This window comes from Rhinoraja longicauda, chromosome 10 (genome assembly GCF_053455715.1).
Source record: "Rhinoraja longicauda isolate Sanriku21f chromosome 10, sRhiLon1.1, whole genome shotgun sequence".
NCBI classification, from domain to species: Eukaryota; Metazoa; Chordata; class Chondrichthyes; order Rajiformes; family Arhynchobatidae; genus Rhinoraja; species Rhinoraja longicauda.
This window is the reverse complement of record NC_135962.1, coordinates 11,131,344-11,153,720: the sequence shown is the minus strand read 5'-3', so window position 1 is coordinate 11,153,720 and position 22,377 is coordinate 11,131,344. Positions and strand designations below refer to the sequence as shown.

General features: G+C 44.9%; 2 protein-coding genes across 2 annotated transcripts in view; one reads left to right on the top strand and one right to left on the bottom strand.

Moving 5' to 3' along the window:
• The window catches only part of tmem62 (transmembrane protein 62), a 64,428-nt gene extending 55,387 nt beyond the window's left edge, over positions 1–9,041 (bottom strand). Inside the window, exons 1-3 of the mRNA XM_078406203.1 lie at positions 8,420–9,041; positions 7,552–7,663; positions 1,475–1,612 (exon numbers count right to left, since the gene is read on the bottom strand). Of these exons, the coding sequence (XP_078262329.1) occupies positions 1,475–1,612; positions 7,552–7,663; positions 8,420–8,674 (505 nt within the window). The 5' untranslated portion in view covers positions 8,675–9,041. The remainder of the gene's footprint in view (positions 1–1,474; positions 1,613–7,551; positions 7,664–8,419) is intronic.
• Positions 9,042–20,524: 11,483 nt separating this feature from the next.
• Positions 20,525–22,377, top strand: part of ubr1 (ubiquitin protein ligase E3 component n-recognin 1) — a 155,467-nt gene continuing 153,614 nt past the window's right edge. Inside the window, exon 1 of the mRNA XM_078406202.1 lies at positions 20,525–20,616. Within this exon, the coding sequence (XP_078262328.1) occupies positions 20,533–20,616 (84 nt within the window). The 5' untranslated portion in view covers positions 20,525–20,532. The remainder of the gene's footprint in view (positions 20,617–22,377) is intronic.

Genomic DNA, 22,377 nt, shown 5'->3' with positions numbered 1-22,377 from the left:
ACATTCCATCATATTTAAACAATTCATAAATCTACATTAATTCATACCAAAATTTCTCACAGCCATCCTAGAAATTGAAATGAATAGTGAAGCACTCCCTATGCTAAGTCTAAACCGGGCAGGTGTTTCATGTGTGTTCTCTACCTTAAACAACACTAGAACACCACAACAATGTGTTAATCCATGAGAAGTCCATTGTTGGGAAACAGGTGGCCACAACATTGAGACTTTCCCAGTTGGGCGCAGGTGCAGCTCTGCAGGAAAACATCCACATTTCTGCCAACAAACCCTACAAAATGAGGGCCAACTGTTTTAATAAGGACACATGACATTCCAAGTTACTCAGCTAATTTGATTACAGGAGCAAAAGGAAAAAGAAAAATCCTACTCTCAATTTTTTTGAAAAATCTTTTTACTTGGGTATGAAGAGAAAATTGTTCCAGGTTGATGCAGGCCTTTTGCTCATTTGGGATGCAAGGCATCTCATCATTCCTCTGATACTAGTCCACCTGTCAGCCTTTGGACCAACAGCTCCTGGTTATCAGCAACCTGCCTCGTGGCCAATTGCCTCACTGCTCTACCTGTAGCATGCTGCAGTTGAAGGTTTATTTCCTTAGAAACATTTGCAAATTCAAAAAATAGCAAGGGTTTCTGCTAGTCTTCCGCTCTGGCCTCATGGCAGCACTCTTACCTGAAGGTTGTGCATTAAAAATTCTGAGACCTGAACACTTAATACAGGCAGTTTTGATGAAGGATTGTGCTGTCAGTATTGCCATCGGTCAGAATAGTACATTGCACTGAAAGTCTGCTTGCTCTCTAAACTGGCCATAAAACACCATCATATGTCTTGAAAAATGAAAAGATTCTTTTAGCCTTAGTTCCTCAACAAAGCTACTGTAAAAACAGATCATCTGGTGACTTTGCTGCAGGCAAACGAGAATCACAGAGACATACAGCACAGAAATAGGCCCCGCGGCCCACTGTACCAATGAGCAAATCAATATTCATACCATTCCAATATTAGTCTCCCTACATTCCCATCAACTCCCCACTGATTATGTGCCATACCCACACACTCGGGGCAATTAACTGTGGCCAAAAATTAACCTATGAACCCAATCGGATGTAGTGGGATATTAGAGCACCTGAAGGAAACCCAAATGGTCACAGGAAGAGTGTACAAACTCCACATAGTCACAACCTGAGGTCTGGATTGAACACCAATTGTTGGTACTGTGAGAAATCAGGTATACTGGCTGCACTACTGTTCCTCTTGCCAATTATTTTTTATGTTTATTAGTTACAAAATGTTTACACTGCAGAAAGTGAATGTTTGGCTGTAAAACTCTTTATGGGGTCTGGATGTTAAGGCCATCTGCACATATTATTTATTGCAGCAATATCATGAGTAATGACAAAACTGCTATATTACAATTGATGAGGTAGCAGAACTAAACCAAGATGATTGCCATACCATGATTTCCTTTGATATCAATCCACTTGGTCTTTTCCAAAACTCTGGATTTCTTCAGGATTGTCTGATAGGTTTGCCACTCAATTTCATATTGATGAGATCCAATCCTGTTCCTTTCTTTGGCGTCCGTTAGATCCCCTGTGAAAGGCAATGTGACGTGAAAGTGAAATCAAGGCTTTCAGAACAGACCAATAATTCAGTTTGGCAATATCTCTAAATAACAGATTTGTGTGCTGTGAACATTACAGCATTTTTTTCATTGAATTGATCTGGGAATTTGTAAATATTTCTTAATAATACATCAGTAACATTTTATTCTCCTAAGAATTGTAAAAATGTATAAACCAGTTAGCATGTAAATGTGCCGCTGTGTCTATTGGCAGTACCTTTGTCTGGTTCAGAAGGTAATGGGCTCAAGTATAGAACGCAGGCTGATGCTCCATTCAATGACAAACTGACGAGCTGCCATTGTTTGGAAGGAGAAGTAAAACTCCCTTCCCTCAGACAATAAAAAAGTTATTCCTTTGATTTGGAAGGGGCCGACATTCTGGCAGGCAGGTTTGCTAGTGCTACACGGGTGGGTTTAAACTAAAGAGGGGGGGGGGAGGTGTAGAGTCAACAACGTGGACGCCTATCCATGCAGCTAACGGGAAAGAGAGTGTCGGAAAGGTCACGTTTAAACTAACAGGGCAGGGGGATGGGACCCAATGGGCGATAAACGGACAGAAGCAAAAGGTAGAAGGGAGATAAGAAAAACTAACCTGAAAGCTTTGTGCCTTAATGCAAGGAGCATTCGAAATAAGGTGGATGAATTGGATGCGCAGTTAGTAGTTTAGGGATATGATATAGTTAGAATTACGGAGACATGATTCTAGGGTGACCAAGGTTGGGAGTTAAACATACAGGTGTATTCGATATTCAGGAAGGATAGACAGAAAGGAAGAGGAGGTGGGGTGGCATTGCTGGTTAAAGAGGGGATTCATGCAATAGCAAGGAGAGACATTAGCTTGAATGCTGTAGAATCGGTATGGGTAGAACTGCAAAATAGCCAAAGGCAGAAAACGCTTGTTGGAGTGGTGTACAGACCACCAAACAGCAGTCGGGAGGTTGTGGATAGCATCAAGCAGGAAATTAGGGATGTGTGTAGCAAAGGTACAGCGGTTATCATGGGTGACTTTAATCTACATATAGATTGGGCCAACCAAATTGTTAACAGTGCTGAGGAGGAGGATTTCCTGGAATGTATACGGGATGGGTTTTTAAACCAATATGTAGAAGAACCGACTAGAGGGCAAGCCATCCTAGACAGGGTATTGTGTAATGAGGAAGGATTAGTTAGCGATCTTCTTGTGCAGAGCCCCTTGGGCAACAGTGATCATAATATGGTGGAATTCTGCATTAGGATGGAGAGTGACATGGTTAATTCAGAGACTAGGGTCCTGAACTTGAATAAAGGAGACTTTGAAGGTATAAGACGGGAATTGGCTAGGTATAGACTGGCAAATTATACTTAAAGGGTTGACAGTGGAGATGCAATGGCGAAGAATTAAAGAACGCATGGATGAACTCCAGAAATTGTTCATCCCTGTCTGGTGAAAAAACAAAACTGGGAAGGTGGCTGAAGCGTGGCTGACAAGGGAAGTCAAGGATAGTGTTAAAGCCAAGGAAGAGGCATATAAATTGGCCAGAAGCAGAGGACTGGTAGAAATGTAGAACTCTACACAGGAGGACAAAGGGGTTAATTAAGAGGGGGGAAAAAGAGCGTGAAAGAAAGCTTGCGGGGAATATAAAAACTGACTGTGAATGTTTCTTTAGGTATCTAAAAAGGAAAAGATTAGTGAAGACTAATGTAGGTCCCTTACAGTCAGAGATAGGTGAATTTATATTGGGAAGCAAGGGAATGGCAGAACAGTTAAACGAGTACTTTAGTTCTGTATTCACTGAGGAAGACACAAACAATCTCCCAGAAATACTAGGGGACTGAGGATCTAGTAGGAGGGAGGAACTGAAGGGAATCCACATTAGTCAAGAAATGATGTTAGGTAAACTGTTGGGACTGAAGGCAGATAAATCCCCAGGGCATGATGGTCTGCATCCCAGAGTACTCAAGGAGGTGGCCCTAGAAATCGTGGATGCATTGGTAATCATTTTTCAAAGTTCTCTCGATGCTGGATCAGTTCCTGTGGATGGGAGGGTAGCCAATGTATCTCCACATTTTAAGAAAGGAGGGAGAGAGAAAATGGGGAATCATGGACCAGTTAGCCTTACATCGGTAGTGGGGAAGATGCTTGAGTTGATTATTAAAGATGTTATAGCAGCGCATTTGGAAAGCAGTGACAGGATCGGTCAAAGTCAGCATGGATTTATGAAGGGGAAATCATGCTTGACTAATCTTTTGGAATTTTTTGAGGATGTAACAAGTAGAATGTATAAGGGAGAGCCAGTGGATGTGGTGTATCTGGACTTTCAAAAAGCTTTGACAAGGTCCCACACAAGAGATTAGTGTGCAAAATTAGAGCACATGATATTGGTGTAGGGTATTGACATGGATAGAGAACTGGTTGGCAGACAGGAAGCAAAGAATAGGAATTAACGTGTCCTTTTCAGAATGGCAGGCAGTGACTAGCAGGGTGCCGCAAAGCACAGTGCTGGGACCCCAGTTATTTACAATATATATTAACGATTTAGACAAGGGAATTAAATGTAACATCTCTAAGTTTGCAGACGACACAAAACTGGGTGGCAGTGTGAGTTGAGAGGAGGATGCTATGAGGCTGCAGGGTGACTAGGATAGGTTGGGTGAGTGGGCAGAAGCATGGCAGACGCAGTATAATGTGGATAAATGTGAGATTATTCACTTTGGTGGCAAGAACAGGAAGGCAGATTATTATCTGAATGGTGTCAGATTAGGAGAAGGGGAGGTGCAACGAGACCTGGGTGTGCTTGTACATCAGTCACTGAAAGTAATCATGCGGGTACAGCAGGCAGTGACGAAAGCCAATGGCACGTTGGCCTTCATTGCAAGAGGATTTGAGTTAAGGAGCTAAGAGATCCTACTGCAGTTGTACAGGGCCCTGCTGAGATCACACCTGGAGTATTGTGTGCAATGTTGGTCTCCTAATTTGAGGAAGGACATTATTGCTATAGAGGGAATGCAGCATAGGTTCACCATGTTAATTCGCGGGATGGCAGGACTGACATATGATGAAAGAATAGGTGGACTGGGCTTGTATTCACTGGAATTTAGGATGAGAGGGGATCTTATAGAAACAAATAAAATTCTTAGCGGATTGGACAGGGTAGATGCAGGAAAAATGTTCCCGATGTTGGGGGAGTCCAGAACTAGGGGTTACAGAATAAGGGGTAGGCCATTTAGGACTGAGATGAGGAAAAACCTTTTCACCCAGAGAGTTGTGAATCTGTGGAATTTTCTGTCACAGAATGCAGTGGAGGCCAATTCACTGAATATTTTCAAGAAAGGGTTAAATTTAGCTCTTAGGGAATCAAGGGGTATGGGGAAAAAGCCGGAATGGGGTACTGATTTTGGCTGATCAGCCATGATCATATTGAATGGTGGTGCTGGCTTGAAGGGCCGAATGGCCTACTCCTGCACCTATTTTCTATGTTTGGGAGATTTTCTCAGTCCTAGTTAATATTTATTTCTCCAACAGAAATAAAATAGTTTACATGTTAGTTCATGTACCTTATTGCTATTTGAGGGCCACTGCTGCATACAAGTGACTATCCTGTCCCTGCATTAGAACACTCATAATCTCAAATGCTTTGAGAAGACAAGAGAGCATCAACAGCAAACACTGATCGATCACCAGACAAATTAATATATTCAACAAAGCGACAAGTTATAATTCACACTGCATATCTGCAACTATCATAACTGAAGTTACTTGTTTCCGTGGGAAGCAAAAATATAGAATACCGCAAACTGTTGCATGTAATTCTCACCCCTATTCTTCCACTTATGTGAACTGCTGGAATAATTCCAATTTAAAAGCCCATACAGATCATTTTAGGAGCAATAAAAGTGAATGGAATGTTTCAATAAATATCAAGGTCCCGGTGTGGGGGGACTGGGCGGTGAGGGAGGGGGGGAGGAACAAAAGGGGAACTGGCACAGCGGGGAGAATTTGTAACTTTGTAAGCGCCCTTTATGGCCGGCTATTTGCATACCTTGGGTATGCAAGCAAAGGATTTCACTATGACTTGTCACTGTGACAATAAAGTATTCAATTCAAGGTGGAGAGCAACTTTTCTTCCATAAATGTTTCCCACAAAGTGTATTGTCACTATCTTCAATGGATATTTAATCAGTGAAGGCAGAGTATTGACGTTTGGAAAAGTAAACCATTAATTTTACACTTTATATTGTTTAATCGTAACTTGGCATCAATTTCATTTTATATTGATGAATGAACTCACATAATTGTTCAAGTAGACAATGGATACTGTGAAATGGCTGTAAAATGTTTAGGGTTGGAAACCAAATTCCAAATAAAACACTGAGTTTTGAACTGAATTCAGCAAAAAAATTAGTGATACTAATTATTTTTCAATGTCATTAGGTAAAGGAAGAGATATACATTAGTTTAATAATTTTCATTTAATTGCTGCCTATTTCCATTACAAACTAATTTAAAAAAAACAATTTTGCACAGAACAATAGAGATTTATTTACATAATAATATGGTGAAGAACAAATTTCATGCTCACACCAGTTCTATATTATCCCACTTACCATCCACTGCCTAATTTATTAACCTACAATTTATTAACCTACAAAGCACACATCTATTGGGAAGTGGGAAGAAACTAGAGTACCCAGAGGAAACCCAAGCAGTCACAGGGAGAACATGCAAACTCCACACAGACAGCACCCAAGGTCTGGATCGAACCCGAGTCTCTGTGCTGTGAGACAGGAGCTCTACCAACTGTGTCACTGTGGCGGCCTTGACACATATGTGTCATTGACATAAATAGTAACAAAAATTGAGGACTCTCTTCCCCTAAGGTTTGTGAATGCTGGCCACAAATTAACATTTTCAAGAATGAGATAATTAGATTTTTGTTCGCTACAGACATATTGAGAAATGCTGGTAATTATAGAGTCAAGATGTAGATTAACTATAATCTTTTTGAATGGTAAAACAGGTTTGAGTTGAATGACTTAATCATGTCCTTATGGAATTTAAAAGGAATGCTCATTGGTTTTATGATTTTTCGTCCCCTCTTTAAAACTTAATCTAGCCAATGCATTCACTTATGACAAATAAATATATCACCAAGGAGCAAAGTTTTAAGTAATTTATGATATAAATATGAGAAACGAGGTGGATTTTTTTACCCAAAGACGAATGTTTTCACAGGAGACCTTTAAAGCCAATGCTGTATTGTAACAAATAAATAATTTGAAGAGCTTCTTAAGAATAGAAAAAAGGGAGGGATAAATGAGAAACTGAGCAAGTTGCTGAACAATCCTTCGCTTCAAACCACAATGTTCCAAAGCCAGTATGAATGTCAACTCCACAACCAGGTGAATTTACAATGCCCCCAACGCACTTTTGTTTTTCTTGCAGTTCTGTTGAGAACCATTTATGCAGAAAGACACACTTTATATGGAACATTTATAAATAATGGGCACACAATTTAAACTTACAATCATAATGCAATCTAAATCCATAGCGGATGCATCTCCACCATTCTATTTAAGATCCAAGTTGGGAAAAGGCTGTAACTGCACAACCAAACTGTTAGAAAATAGTTGGAAAATGATGGAGCTATATTTTTAAGGGAGAAAAAGGATCTCCAATATTTTGATTTAAACATTGCTCAAAGATGTTTGCCTTGAATAATTTTTTGTCAAACAACATTTAAAAAAAAAGAAAAATACCCTCCACGTTATGAAAAAAAAATCTCAATCAGCAATATAGGGTACAATCATCTTTATGATAAATAATCTGTTCCACTGATTACATTGGATTGAGCTTTCAGGTTTTAAATATTTGATAAACTACAGACTGACTGATGACCAAACTATTTTTATATTGTGTATCATGACCTACCTGTGACAAAAACGATTTCTGGCTTAATAACATCAATGGTCTCTGTGCAAAATTTCTGAAAGTCAGGGACTCTTTGGGGATCTACAAACTTACTGATGTGGATGTCAGACACCTGAGGAGAAAAATATTTAGTTAAATCAACAATGAATAGAGCAAATATAACAATGCCTTTAAAATAAAATGTTAAATGTTACATTCTCAAAGCCTGACTCTTTTCCACCACTTGATTCAAAATACAACAGAACAGTAACCAGTGTCACAAAATATCCCATGCTCAGAATGTGTAATTTTGTTCCCATTTTGTTCCCAGAGTTCATCGGTCATGTGAACCTGCCCTGAGCTATTCTTCCACGTCACTCAGAAACACAGAAGCAGCAAGCAAAACACCACGATTAGGCACAGGAAAATATACAAACAAACTAAATAAGTCCAATGATTAAGATAAATTGATTGTGGTTTATTTTTTTAAATCGTGAAGAATAATTTTACTTTACAGTCATAGTTTCATCTACATCTATTGGGATGTCCCAAAATGTAGTGGTGAAATCCTGTTGAAACTGTGTGCTGTTTTACCGTGGATCGATCGATGTAGCAGCGAATTCTCTTTTTGAAGAAACACAACACGCCACAAAAAAAGAGAATTGACCCCAATTTATTTATTGCGTTGGTCCCGCAATGGAACTGAAAACGCTGGACGCGCAGTGAAATAAGTGTGTGTGTATTAACGGCGGTTCATCAGCTGGAGGGGCTCGCCCATTGCACCAATGTTGTGCAATCTACCCGGAGACCTCTGTTGACAGCCGGAGGGACGGGGACGGGGACGAGGACGGGTGGGGGGGTCGCGCGGGCACGGTTGGGGTCGCGCTACCTGCAGGAACCAGAAAATATTGTCCATGCTCCCGCCCGGGAAGGGAGGCTGCGCTCCCCGCGGGTGCTCGCCGGCACCGCCGTAACTCCGATGTTGCACAGTGTAGTTTTCCAGCACGTAAGCCGTGAGACAGGCCAGGAAGAGGCCGGCGGCGATCAGCACGCTGAACAGTTGGAGCATCCTTGCAACCAGCGCGGCATCGGAGCCCGAGTGCGGCAACCTCGGCAACGCCGCTGACACCTGACCGCCCCGCATCCGGCCGCCCACAGCCCGCCCTCTAGTGAGGGCTGTCGCTACAAGTACCGGCGGCCGCTCATCCTGCGGCCTATGCGGCGTGGGCCTTCTCCTTTCAGCAACACAGCCTTTGCCGAGAAGCACCTGGTCTGTTCAATAGCGAGAGGCCTGTGGTGCCCAGGCTCATCCCGGGCTGGGCAGCGGCGGGCGTCTGAGGGATGGCTGCCCTTTGGGTTGAAGTGAACGGGAATCCGACAACCTGCTGAGTCTCTTAAACTAAACCTGCAAATGTACCTTCCGTCAATCCTAATTCATGGCAGGGCTTGCTGCATACCAGTTCAAAGCAACGATTAAACACGAAGCCTGCAATATGTGGCCTTTAGCAGCAGTGAGTCTAGAATGCCAAGTCAGGAATGAGGAAAATAGCTGATTCGTTAAACTGAATGCTCTGTAAATTGCCACAAATTGCAGGCTGATACTTGCTTGGTTATTGAACTCGGCACAGCAAGTTGTCTGGTAATTATTTGCTAGAATATCCATTTAATTCTATGGGGAGAAGGCAGGAACGGGGTACTGATTGAGAATGATCAGCCATGATCACATTGAATGGTGCTGCTGGCTCGAGGGGTTGAAGAGCTGTAATTGCTGGTTTACACAAAAAGACACAAAACAGCGGGTCAGCAACTCCGGGGGGGAAATGGATCGGTTATGTATTATCTTTGGTTACGTCTGAAGAAGGATCCCGACACTAAGCGTCACCCTTTTCTCCAGAGAAGCCTGACCCTCTGAGTTACTCCAGCACTTAGCGGTTTTTTTAGTTACTCCAGCACTTCGTGTTTTTTTAGTTACTCCAGCATTTAGTTACTCCTGCACTTAGCGTTTTTTTATTCTTGGGTGGCATAAGATGGATAGGGTAGTCAAGAAGGCTTTCGACACATACAATACAATACAATACAATATATCTTTATTGTCATTGTACCCAGGGGTACAACGAGATTGGGAATGCGCCTCCCATAACGATACAATAATTTAAGTAATTAACAGCAACCCAACGAAACGAAACAATTGTAACAGTTTTTAGACAGGGTAAAGTGCAAGTTGATCTATGCGTTGTGGCCATCTGGCTCAGCAGGACCGGTTCATAGCAGCTATGGCCCTGGGGATGAAGCTGTTCCTGAGTCTGGAGGTGCGGGCGTAGAAGGCCTTGTATTGTCTGCCCGATGGAAGGAGTTCGAACAGACTGTTGCAGGGGTGTGAAGAGTCTTTGTGGATGCTGGTGGCTTTTCTGAGGCATCGTGTGTTGTAGATGCCCTCCAAGTCTGGTAGCTGTGTTCCGATGGCCCTCTGAGCTCTATGGACTACCCGCTGTAGAGCTTTCCTTTCTGCATCCGTGCAGCTGAGGTACCACACAGGGATGCCATGCGTTAGGATACTCTCTATGGTGCAGCGGTAGAAGGTCGTCAGCAGCTGTTGGGGTAGACCAGACTTTTTCAGTGTTCTTAAGTAGAACAGTCTTTGTTGTGCCTTCTTGACCAGCGCAGCAGTGTTATTGGACCTCCGAAATGTGAGTGCCCAGAAACTTGAAGCTGGACACTCTCTCTACACTGTCCCCGTTGATAGAGATCGGGGCATATTCCCCGTTATGTGACCTACGGAAGTTGATGATCAGCTCCTTGGTCTTGGTGGTATTTAGGGACAGGTTGTTATCCGAGCACCAGTCCGCCAGGTTCTGCACCTCCGCTCTATAGTTTGTTTCATCCCCGTTGGTGATAAGCCCGATCACCGTTGTGTTGTCTGCAAACTTGACAATGGTGTTGGTGTCGAATGCAGGAACACAGTCGTGTGTGAAGAGGGAGTAGAGCATGGGGCTCAGAACACAGCCCTGTGGTGTGCCGGTACTCAGGGTGATAGTGGAGGACAGGTGCGGGCCCATTCTCACTGCCTGCGGTCGTTCCAGCAGGAAGTCCAGGATCCAGTCACATAATGACAAGCTGAGGCCTAGCTGGTGGAGTTTGGTGATGAGCTTGGTGGGGATGACCGTGTTGAAGGCGGAGCTATAGTCTATGAATAGCATCCTCACGTACGTGCCCTGTCTCTCTAGGTGAGTCAGGACAGTATGAAGAGCCAGAGAGATGGCGTCCTCTGTGGATCTATTTGCCCTGTATGCAAATTGATGTGGGTCCAGTGAGTCAGGGATGCTGGATTTGATGTGTGAGAGGACCAGCCTCTCAAAGCACTTCATGACTATCGGCGTTAGGGCAACCGGGCGGTAGTCGTTCAGGTTGGAGATCTTTGCTTTTTTCGGCACCGGAACTATGATAGCCGACTTCAGGCACTTGGGGACCGTAGCTAGAGATAATGACAGGTTAAAGATCCTGGTGAATACCTCAGCCAGCTGTTCAGCACAGTCCTTCAGTACCCTTCCTTGAAATCCATCCGGTCCTGCAGCCTTGCGTGGGTTGACCCTTTGCAGAGCGCGTTGTACCTCCTGTGTGTTCAGTTGCAAGACCTGTCCCACCGCCTCGGCTGGGGTTCTTTCACTCAAGGTGGTTTTGCCAGTTTCAAAGCGGGCAAAGAAGGTGTTAAGCTCGTTGGTCAGTGCCATATCGTTGTGGGGGCAGGCAGGGCTGCTCTTGTAGCCAGTGATGTCCCTGACACCCTGCCACATGCTTCTGGTGTCCGTGGTGTTGAAGTGGTCTTCCACCCGTTGCCTGTGGGTGTCTTTGGCCCTTTTAATACCTTTGTTCAGGTTTGACCTGGCAACACTGTATGCTGAAGTGTCACCAGATTTAAAGGCATTGTTGCGTGCCCTCAGCAGGTTCTGTACCTCCTTGTTCATCCAGGGTTTCCGGTTTGGGAACATCTTTATCTCCTTGCCCACTGTGACATTCTCCACACAGCAGTTGATGTAGGAGAGCACAGTGGATGCGTATTCCTCCAAGTCTACCTCTGAACCGTAGGTGGCCTGTTGTGCAAACAGGTCCCAGTCGGTGCGATCAAAGCAGTCCTGGAGTTGTAGGGTGGCATCCTCGGGCCATATTTTGACCGTCTTTATTGTGGGTTTGGTCTTGCGGATGAGGGGTTTGTATGCGGGCAGTAGAAACAGTGAGAGGTGATCGGATTGTCCCAGGGGTGGGCAGGGGAGAGCTGTGTAGGCGTCCTTTACATTGGTGTACACCTTGTCCAGTGTGTTTGAGCCCCTGGTAGGCACTGCACGTGCTGATGGAATTTGTGGAGCGAGGCTCGTAGGTTGACCTGATTGAAGTCCCCTTCAACAATGAAGGCACCGTTGGGGTGGGCATCCTGCTGCTTACTGATGGCCGAGTGCAGCTGTGCTAGTGCTAGGTTAGCATTAGCCTGTGGGGGAATGTATACGGCCATGATGATGACCACCGTAAACTCCCGCGGCAGATAGAATGGCCTACATTTGAGCAGTAAGTACTCCACGTCTGGGGAGCAGTAGCTCTCTATTGCGGAGTGGTTGGTGCACCAGTCATTGTTAATGTAGATGCAGAGCCCACCGCCTTTGCTCTTACCGGAGTCCTTTGTTCTATCAGCACGATGTAGTGAGCGGTTTGTTAGCTCCACAGCCCCGTCGGGGACCAGCGCGTTCATCAGTCAGAGCATTAAATATAAAATTTGGGAGGTCATGATTCAGTTGTATAAGATATTGGTGAGGCGTTATTTAGAGTATTGTGTTCAGTTTTGTTCACCATTTATTTTGGTCACCATGTTATAGGAAAGATATTGTTAAGCTCAAAAGGTTCAGGAATTTTAAGGTGCCAATCCTAACTTTGTTTCCAATGCAAAGTAATCAATCCTGGTTCAATCACAAATGCAGAAGGGCATGCTGGGAACAACAGGGCAGACTTACAAAATGAGGAACTTGATGAAGCTGCACCAGAGAACTACCCGTGTGCCAAACAGCAAGAACACCCTGCTGTAGACAGAAATTGAAATCTAAAAGATGCTGAAAATACGATGAAGGGACTTAAGTTAAAAATAATTCAGAGAACATTTACAAGGAATGTTGCCAGGACGAGAGAGGCTGAGCTACAGGGAGAGGTTGAACAGACTAGAACTTTATTCTTTGGAGGGTAGGAGGTTGAGGGGTGATCTTCTACAGGTTTATAACAGCATGAGGGGAATAGGGTGAATGCACAGTCTTTTACCCAGGTTAGGGGAATCAAAAATCAGAGGACATAGGTTTAAGGTGAGAGAGGCAAGATTTAATAGGAACCTGAGGGGCAACATTTTCACTTAGAGGGTGGAGGAATATGTGCCAAACATGAGCAAATGGGACTAGCTTAGATGGAGGCAAGATGAGTTGGGCCGGAATACCTGTTTCTGTGCTGCATGACTCCATGGCTCTACCCTGGATTAAAGAGCTAATGGGAGAAGGAAGCTCTAGAATCACATACAATATGTATGAGCACTAAGGTATTCATAACTTGAAAAGTTTTCTCTTGAGATCCTCAAGATCAATGAAGCCAGTCTGAAATTACTTTGATGCACTCCATGTGATGTAAAGAAACGTGATATAGTAAAGACAATGGCACCAGCCAATATCTGACCTGTCGTTCTGAAGATCTGCGCTCCAGAATTAGCTGCACCTGAAGCCGAACTGTTCAGTACAGTTATAACACTGCTATCTACCCAACACTGCAGTTTTGTCAGCACCACTTGGCTTCAGACCAAATATGGACTAAAGGGCAAGAGGTGAGGTGAGAATGATTGGATTCACATTGGATGAGTGCAGCTCTAACAACTCAAGAAATTTGACACCATCCCCCACAAATCAGCCCACTTTGGCTGACACTCCATCCATACTGCAAACACCATTGATGCACATTGGCTGCAGTGTGTATGATCTACAAAAATACACATGTTACTTTTCTAGGCCACCTCAACTCCACATCCTAAACCCACAGTCTTGACTACCAAGAAGGACTGTGATGTTCAAGCAAACACGCTAACATGCAGATTCTGCTCTGGTTGCATACCATGTTGATTTGGTAATATACCACTGTTCCTCAATTGCTGATCATGGAACTCTACACCCCAGGACCTTTATCAGAAGGAGTGCAGCACGTCAAGAAGGTGATTCACCATCATCTTTTCCTGGGCAATTGGTGATGAGCAATAAGGTTGGCATTGTAAATAATGTCTAAAGAATGGAAAATAAAAGTAACATAATAAGAATTATAGGACTATATGTTGCAACGGTAATCCGTAAGCTTATTTTGAGCTTTGTTGAGACAATGTAAGGGACTAAAAACAGAGGTCAAAGTGGAAGTGGTATAAAAACTTAAAATGATAGGCAACTGGAGCTCAGGACCAGTCTTGTAGACTTAATGGAGGTTTTCTGCAGAACAGTCACTTAAACTGCATTTGATTTCCCAATGTTGAAGAAGTTGTATCATGAATATGAATAAATATTTGTACACTGTACAAATTGGACAGGTGCAAGTGAACCTGGAAGAAGTGTTTGTATCTGTAATGATGAAAAAGAAGGCAGGTGTGGTAACAACTGTGGTTGTCACGAGGAACGTTAGAAATTCAGAATCTTTCTTGGATACCTGGCCCCTCACGCTTACCCTGCCATCATAGTTGAGCTGACTCAGCCTCTCCTCTTTTTCTGTATAAGTTCCCTATAGCCCTCACTCCCCTGATCTTTCACCAATGCGTATGAACGGTATTTAAGTATCTAGAAGGGGTCATTCCTTTTGTGATTCTCTTATCCATTCTTTCAGCTCCACATAACCCATTCCCATTTTAGGGGTACCTCCTCTTTAGAAGAATGAGGGGGCATGATACATAGTTGCTTGAATTATTAGGAGTAGCTGGATTGATAGGGCTTTTTCCCCCTGGAACTTGGGAAACTGAGGGGGCGACCTTATAGAAGTGTATAAAATCATTAGGGGCAAATATAGGGTAGACAGTTGTATCCTGTAAGTTTGCAACTCTACCGCTGCCTACAGTGCCGCTCCAATTTAAATACTGTTAATGACCAGTCTCCACACTCCTCTGGTGTAGAGAATTCAAATATTCATTTGCATGTAGAAGCACTTATACACCTCCGTTTTAAATGACTGTCCACTAATCTTGTAACATTGAGCCCTCATTCCAGATCCACATACTAGTGAAACATTTCATGAAGTTATATTAAGTTAGCAGTAGCATCGTGGCACAGCGGTAGATTTGCTGCCGTACAGTGCCAGAGACCCTGTGACAGCGTGGGTTTCCTTCAGGTGCTCCCACACTCCAAAGACGTGCAGGTTTGCAGGTTAACTGGCTTTTGTAAATTGTCCCTAATGTGTATGATAGTGCTAGTGTATGGGGTGATCGCTGGTCAGAGCCGACTCGTTGGGCCATATTTCCAGGCTGTTTGTCGAAAGTTGCCTACAACATGGAAACAAGTTCTGCAGCCCGACTTGTCAAAGCCAACCTGAGCTGGTCCCATTTGCCTACATTTCGCGCAAATTCCACCAAACCTTTATATTCTATGTACCTGTCCAATCTTTTTAAACATTGTAATTGTTCCTACCTCTACCACTTCCTCAAGCAACTTATTCCATATACCCACCACCCTCTCTGTGGGGAAAAACCTGTCCCTCAGATCCCCTTTAAATCTCTCTCCCCTTACCATAAACCTGTTTACTTTTAGAATCCCCTACCCTGGGGAAACAACTGTCTATCCTATATTTGCCCCTCATGATTTTATACACTTCTATAAGGTCGCCCCTCAGCCTCCCAGGCTCCAGGGGGAAATGCCCTACTCAGCCACTCCCAATAACTGTTGGGGAGGTCAGTACCACACCAGCAGTCTCCACATTCAAGAGATCACTCTAAATAATTTTGCCAGCTTCAACAAAATCCCATCACCAGGTATAGGGAGAAGACCCTGGCGAGAGGTGGGAGAATAGTGGGTGAAATAGGTGTACACCAGAGTGGGGTAGGCACAGAAAAGAGAGGGGGTGCGAAGGGGAGACAGGATTCCACTTTCCATTCCACTCCCTTTAAGTATTTTGAGGCAACCATTCCTCTTGGATTCCCCATCAATTACTCCCTTTTAACGGCACTTTCCCAAGCAATGGGAGGACATGCAACCTAATTTCTTGCCTCCATTCAGGGACCACAAAAGACATTTCAGGTGAAGCAGTCATTTGCTTGCAGTGATTCTTATGAGAGAGGAGAGATACCACCAGGTGGCGCCGTCAGCGATGGCAGCTTCGCCAACGGTCTGTCTGTCTTTTCGTCTTTTTTGTTATTTTTAGTGTGTTTTTAAAATTATGTGTTAATGTTCTCTGGTTTGTTTTATGTGGGGGGTGGCAGAGGGGGTTGGGGAAAACTTTTTTCAATCTCTTACCTTGCTGGAGATACGATTGTTTTCTGGATCGTATCTTCGGTCGCTCTGCGGCCTAACATCATGGAGCTGGCGGCCTTGCTCGAGATTGACTTTGAGCCCCATCGCGGGGCCGTGGACTTGCTATCGGAGCATGCGATCCATTGCCTGGGATCGACGCTCCAACCTCAGCCAGCGGAATTCAACATTGAGGAGCTCACAGTCTCGGGTAGAGACCGATGTCGGGAAGCTTCAAAGTTGCAGGAGGTTCGACCAGCCCCGACTCGGGGTCTGATCGCCCGGCACGGGGAGCTGAGATCTCCCTGCTGCAGGAGCTTGATTGCCCCGAAGCGGAGGGCTCGACTGCCGGCTACGGGAGCCAAGATCGTCCCATCAACGGAAGGCTTGAGGCCCCCGACCGCAGGAAGACAAAGAAGGGAAGAGGTTGAACTTTTTTTTGCCTTCCATCACAGTGAGGAATGTGGAGGAGTCACTGGTGGATGTTTATGTTCAAATGTATTTTGTGTGTTTTGTTGCTTTTTATTGGTATGACTGTAAGGCAAATCAAATTCCTCATATGTTGCAAAACATACTTGGCTAATAAAGTATGATTATAATTATGATTTAACAGGGACCTGAGGTACAACCTTTTCACACAGAGGGTGATGGATATATGGACAAGCTGCCAGAAGAAGTAGTTGAGGCAGGAACTATCACAACATTTAAAAGACATTTGGACAGCTCCATGGACAGGAAAGGTTTAGAAGGTTATGAGCCAAATGTAGGTTGAGAAGGTTATGGGCCATATGTAGGTAGGTGGGACTAGTGCTGACGGGGCATCTTGGTTCGCATGGGCAAGTTGGGCCAAAGGGCCCGTTTCCATGCTGTATAACATGACTATGATGGTTGATGGGGAAAAGCTGTTCTTGAACCTGCCTGATGGTAGCAGAGATGCTCATGTCCAAGAATTTCGCTGTTGACTCTCTTCCCCACCATCCCATCAATAAAGACAAGTCAGTGGATCCTCAGCTTTCCCTTTCTGAAGTCAACAGTTAGCTCCTTGGTTTTGCTAACTTTAAGAGCAAAGTTGTTGATCTGGCCCCATTCAATCAGATTATCGATCTCCCTCCTGTACTCTTAACTCATTGTTACTTATTATTCATTTAATAACAGTGGTATCACCAGCAAATTTGAAGATGGTGTTGCTGCTGTGTCTGGCTACTTATTTATGGGTATAGAGAGAATAGAGTAGGGTACTGAGCACGTAGACTTGAAGTACCCTATGCCGCTGGTCAATGAGGAAGAAGTGTTATTGTCAATTCGTACTGGCTGAGGTCTGCAGATGAGGATATTGAGGATACATATGCATAAGGATGAGCAAAGACCCAATTCTCTGAATTTGATGATTGATTTAGTAGGGATAACGGTGTTGACCATTGAGCAATAGTTGATGAACAACGCCTGATGTATATGTTCTTGTTGTCCAAGTGGTCCAGTGTAGAGCGGTGTGCCAGCGAGAACGATCTATTGTGTCTTCTCAAAGCACCATCACAATGGATGTGATTGCCACTGGTCAGTAGTCATTGTGGCATATCACCTTGCTCTTCTTGGGCACTGACATTATGAATATCCTTTCAAAGCAGCTGTGGACCTCAGATAGTATTAGTGAGAAGTTGAAGATCTCCACAAAAATCTCTGGCCAGTTAATTGACGGTGGTTTTGAGAACGTGGTCATGTACATCATCAGACCCGCTTTCTGATGGTCCATCCACGTGAAGGATCTTCTGATGTTTGCATCAGAGACTGAGATGTATGAAATTGTGGGTGCATCCCATTTGACGTGAGCGTAGAAAACTGTTAGCTCGTCCTCCACACATTTCCTTATGAAGTCGACAGCAACCGTGGCTTATCCAAGTCCATTATCAAGTCCTTGAACATCCCACTGTCCACAATCCAAAGTATTGTCAATCCATGTCACTGATCCATGTTCTCAAGAGACTGCCTAACCCAATGATTTTTGCACATTGTGTCTTTTTTTGTATGCAAGAGAGAACTTTTTTTAAAGATGTTGACAACAGTCAATTTTATTTTATTTCTTTTATTCCAGAATATCACAGCACCAGACCAGTGGAAAAATACAACAAATAAATTATATGTTCTACTCTCATTGAATCAAAGTATTGTTTTCAGGAACAAATTTTCTGCAATGAAAATAACATTTTTCAAACTTCTTGTATTTTGAAGTCGATTGGCATGTGAAATTTTACAGCCTGAGACCATCAAGTCCTGGCGACATCCTTGTAAATCTTCTCTGCACCCTTTCCAACCTAACAGCTTTCCGATAACATGGTGCCCAGAACTAAATACAATACGCTAACCAACATCTTATATAACTGCAATGTGACCTCCCAACTTCTATGCTCAATATTCTGACTGAAGGCCAATGTGCCAACACTTCCCAGAATCCTACCATTCACTGCGTAAGTCCTGCCCAAGTTAGACTTTCCAAAATGCAACACCTCACATTTCTCTGTATTAAATTCCATCAATCATTCCTCCGCCCACCTGGCCAACCGATCAAGATCCTGCTGCAATTTTTGACAACTATCTGCACTATCTGCAAAACCACCCACTTTTGTATCATCTGCAAACTCTATTTCTCTCTCCACAGGAGCTGTCCGATCTGCTGAGAATCTTCAGCATTTTCAGTATATATTTCATATTTTCAGCACCTCCAGGTTCTTGCTTTTCTGTTCACTATTAACTCAGCACGACAATTATTATAGCACAATTATTCACTTGCACCTCCTCCAAATTCATCTACTGTATCCACTGTTCCATATGTAGACTCATATCTGCGAGACCAGGCTCGGTAATCGTTTCGCTGAACACCTCCGCTCAGTCCACCTAGGCCTACGCAATCGCCCGGTTGCTAAACACTTTAACTAACCCCTCCCATTCCCATACTGATCTTTGTCAAAATGGGGCTTCCCCTCTTCCATTATAGATGAGGCTCTCACTAGGGTCTCTTCTACATCCCGCAGCTCCGCTCTTGCTCCCCCTTCCCCCATTCGTAACAAGGACAGAATCCCTCTCGTTCTCACCTTCCACCCCACCAGCCAGCGTGTCCAACAAATCATTCGCCAACATCTCCGTCACCTACAACGGGACCCCACCACTGGCCATATCTTCCCATCCCCTCCCTTTTCTGCGTTCCGCAGAGACTGCTCCCTCCGTAACTCCCTGTTCCACTCGTCCTTTCCTACCCAAACCACCCCATCCCCGGGCACTTTCCCCTGCAACCGCACGAGATGCAACACCTGTCCCTTTACCTCCCCCCTCAACTCCATCCAAGGACCCAAACAGTCTTTCCAGGTGAGACAGAGGTCTGCACCTCCTCCAACCTCATCTATTGCATCTGCTGCTCTAGATATCAACCTCTTTACATCAGCGAAACCAAACGCAGGCTCGGCGATCGTTTCACTCAACACCTTCGCTCAGTCCGCCTTAACCAACCTGATCTCCCGGTGGCTGAGCACTTCAACTCCCACTCCCAGTCTGACCTTTCTGTCATGGGCCTCCTCCAGTGCCATAGTGAGGCCTACCGGAAATTGGAGGAACAGCACCTGATATTTCGCTTGGGCAGCATGCAGCCCAGCGGTATGAATATTGACTTCTCCAACTTTAGATAGTTCCTCTGCCCTCTCTTCCCCTCCCCTTCCCAGTTCTCCCTCTATCTTCCTGTCTCCACCTATGTCCTTCCTTTGTCCCGCCCCCCTGACATCAGTCAGAAGGGTCTTGACCCGAAACGTCACCCATTCCTTCTCTCCTGAGATGCTGCCTGACCTGCTGAGTTACTCCAGCGTTTTGTGAATAAATACCTTCGATTTGTACCAGCATCTGCAGTTATTTTCTTACACACTTTGTGTCCTGGACCTCCTCCACTGTCAGTGTGAGGCCCAATGCAAATTGGAGGAACACCACCTCATATTTCGCTTGGGCAGCTTTCAACCCTGTGGCATGATTTTTGATATCCCTAACTTCAAATAACCCTTGCTTTCCCTCTCCCTCCGTCCCTCCCCTGCCCTAGTTCTCCAACTAGTTTCACTGTCCTTCTGATTAATTTTACTGTTTGGATGCCTCGTTGTCACCTTCCCCTCGTCCAACAATGGACCATTGTACATTTCGTTGAACAGTGTCTGCTTTGATGTCGTTTTCACACCTTACCGTTACATATCTCTGGACTCCCTCTCTCCTGACTCTCAGTATGAAGAAGGGTCTCGACACTGACCGTCATCCATTCCTTCTCTCCAGAGATGCTGCCTATTACTCCAGTATTTTGTCCATCTTCGATTATTATAGCACAGCTGTCAACGTTTGGCTGTCGACAGGTGGCGATAGGCGCGCGGACCATGCTCCCCCAGTCTGGGCAGCTGCCGTAAAGCGTCGACAGCCTCAGCCGGAAAACGGTCGCGAAGTGTCGGCGGGGTGGGCCTTGCGCAGCGGGGACTGAGTTTGCCCAGTCCGAGGGAAGATGGCGGAGGAGGATAGGAAGGAGCCGAGTGCCGGCCGAGAGCTGGTCACCGGGAGATGGCCGGAGCCCGAGCAAGTGGTCAGGGTGAGCGAGCGAAAGAAACGAGTGTTGGCAGGAATCGGCTGCCGGTTATAGCGCCATCGGCAACGGGTCTAGACTGGAAAATCGGCCGGGGCAGGGAGGAAGAAAGCTGGGGGGGGGGGGGGGCCTGGGGGTTGGAGTCCGGCTGCAGAAGGAAGGGACTTGGGGTATGAGCTCGGGTGGCACAGCCACAGGGAGGGTACCAAATATGCGCTGGGAACTAGGGGGTTGGAGCGTAGTGTGGGTAGAGAAATATGGGAAGACGAGTTGCGGCGTGAGGGTGGAGTAGAGGATGGTAAGTAGTGGTACTGGGAGCTGGGCCGGTACACGGCGCCGGATCGTGGGATTGGAAGCAGGGCGGAGAGGGTGCTGGGGGCAGGGGGTGTGGGAAGCGGGGTTGTAGCTGTGAGGTTAGAGTTCCGGGAATCAAGAGTTGGGATCTATTAGCTGGAGACAAAGAATCAAGGCAAATGTGGGTCTCTTGAAGACAGAAACAGGGGAATTTATTATGGGGAACAAAGAAATGGCAGACGAGTTAAACCGTAACTTTGGATCTGTCTTCACTGAGGAAGATACACACAATCTCCCAAATGTTCTAGGGGCCGGAGAACCTAGGGTGATGGAGGAACTGAAGGAAATCCACATTAGGCAGGAAATGGTTTTGGGTAGACTGATGGGACTGAAGCCTGATAAATCCCCAGGGCCTGATGGTCTGCATCCCAGGGTACTTAAGGAGGTGGCTCTAGAAATAGTGGAAGCATTGGAGATCATTTTTCAATGTTCTATAGATTCAGGATCAGTTTCTGTGGATTGGAGGATAGCAAATGTTATCCCACTTTTTAAGAAAGGAGGGAGAGAGAAAACGGGTAATTATAGACCAGTTAGTCTGACATCAGTGGTGGGGAAGATGCTGGAGTCAATTATAAAAGACGAAATTGCTGAGCATTTGGATAGCAGTAACGGGATCATTCCGAGTCAGCATGGATTTACGAAGGGGAAATCATGCTTGACAAATCTACTGGAATTTTTTGAGGATGTAACTAGGAAAATTGACAGGGGAGAGTCTGTGGATGTGGTGTACCTCGACTTTCAGAAAGCCTTCGACAAGGTCCCACATAGGAGATTAGTGGGCAAAATTAGGGCACATGGTATTGGGGGTAGGGTACTGACATGGATAGAAAATTGGTTGACAGACAGAAAGCAAAGAGTGGGGATAAATGGGGCCCTTTCGGAATGGCAGGCAGTGACCAGTGGGGTACCGCAAGGTTCGGTGCTGGGACCCCAGCTATTTACAATATACATTAATGACTTAGACGAAGGGATTAAAAGTACCATTAGCAAATTTGCAGATGATACTAAGCTGGGGGGTAGTGTGAATTGTGAGGAAGATGCAATAAGGCTGCAGGGTGACTTGGACAGGTTGTGTGAGTGGGCGGATACATGGCAGATGCAGTTTAATGTAGATAAGTGTGAGGTTATTCACTTTGGAAGTAAGAATAGAAAGGCAGATTATTATCTGAATGGTGTCAAGTTAGGAGGAAGGGGAGTTCAACGAGATCTGGGTGTCCTAGTGCATCAGTCAATGAAAGGAAGCATGCAGGTACAGCAGGCAGTGAAGAAAGCCAATGGAATGTTGGCCTTCGTAACAAGAGGAGTTGAGTATAGGAGCAAAGAGGTCCTTCTACAGTTGTACCGGGCCCTGGTGAGACCGCACCTGGAGTACTGTGTGCAGTTTTGGTCTCCAAATTTGAGGAAGGATATTCT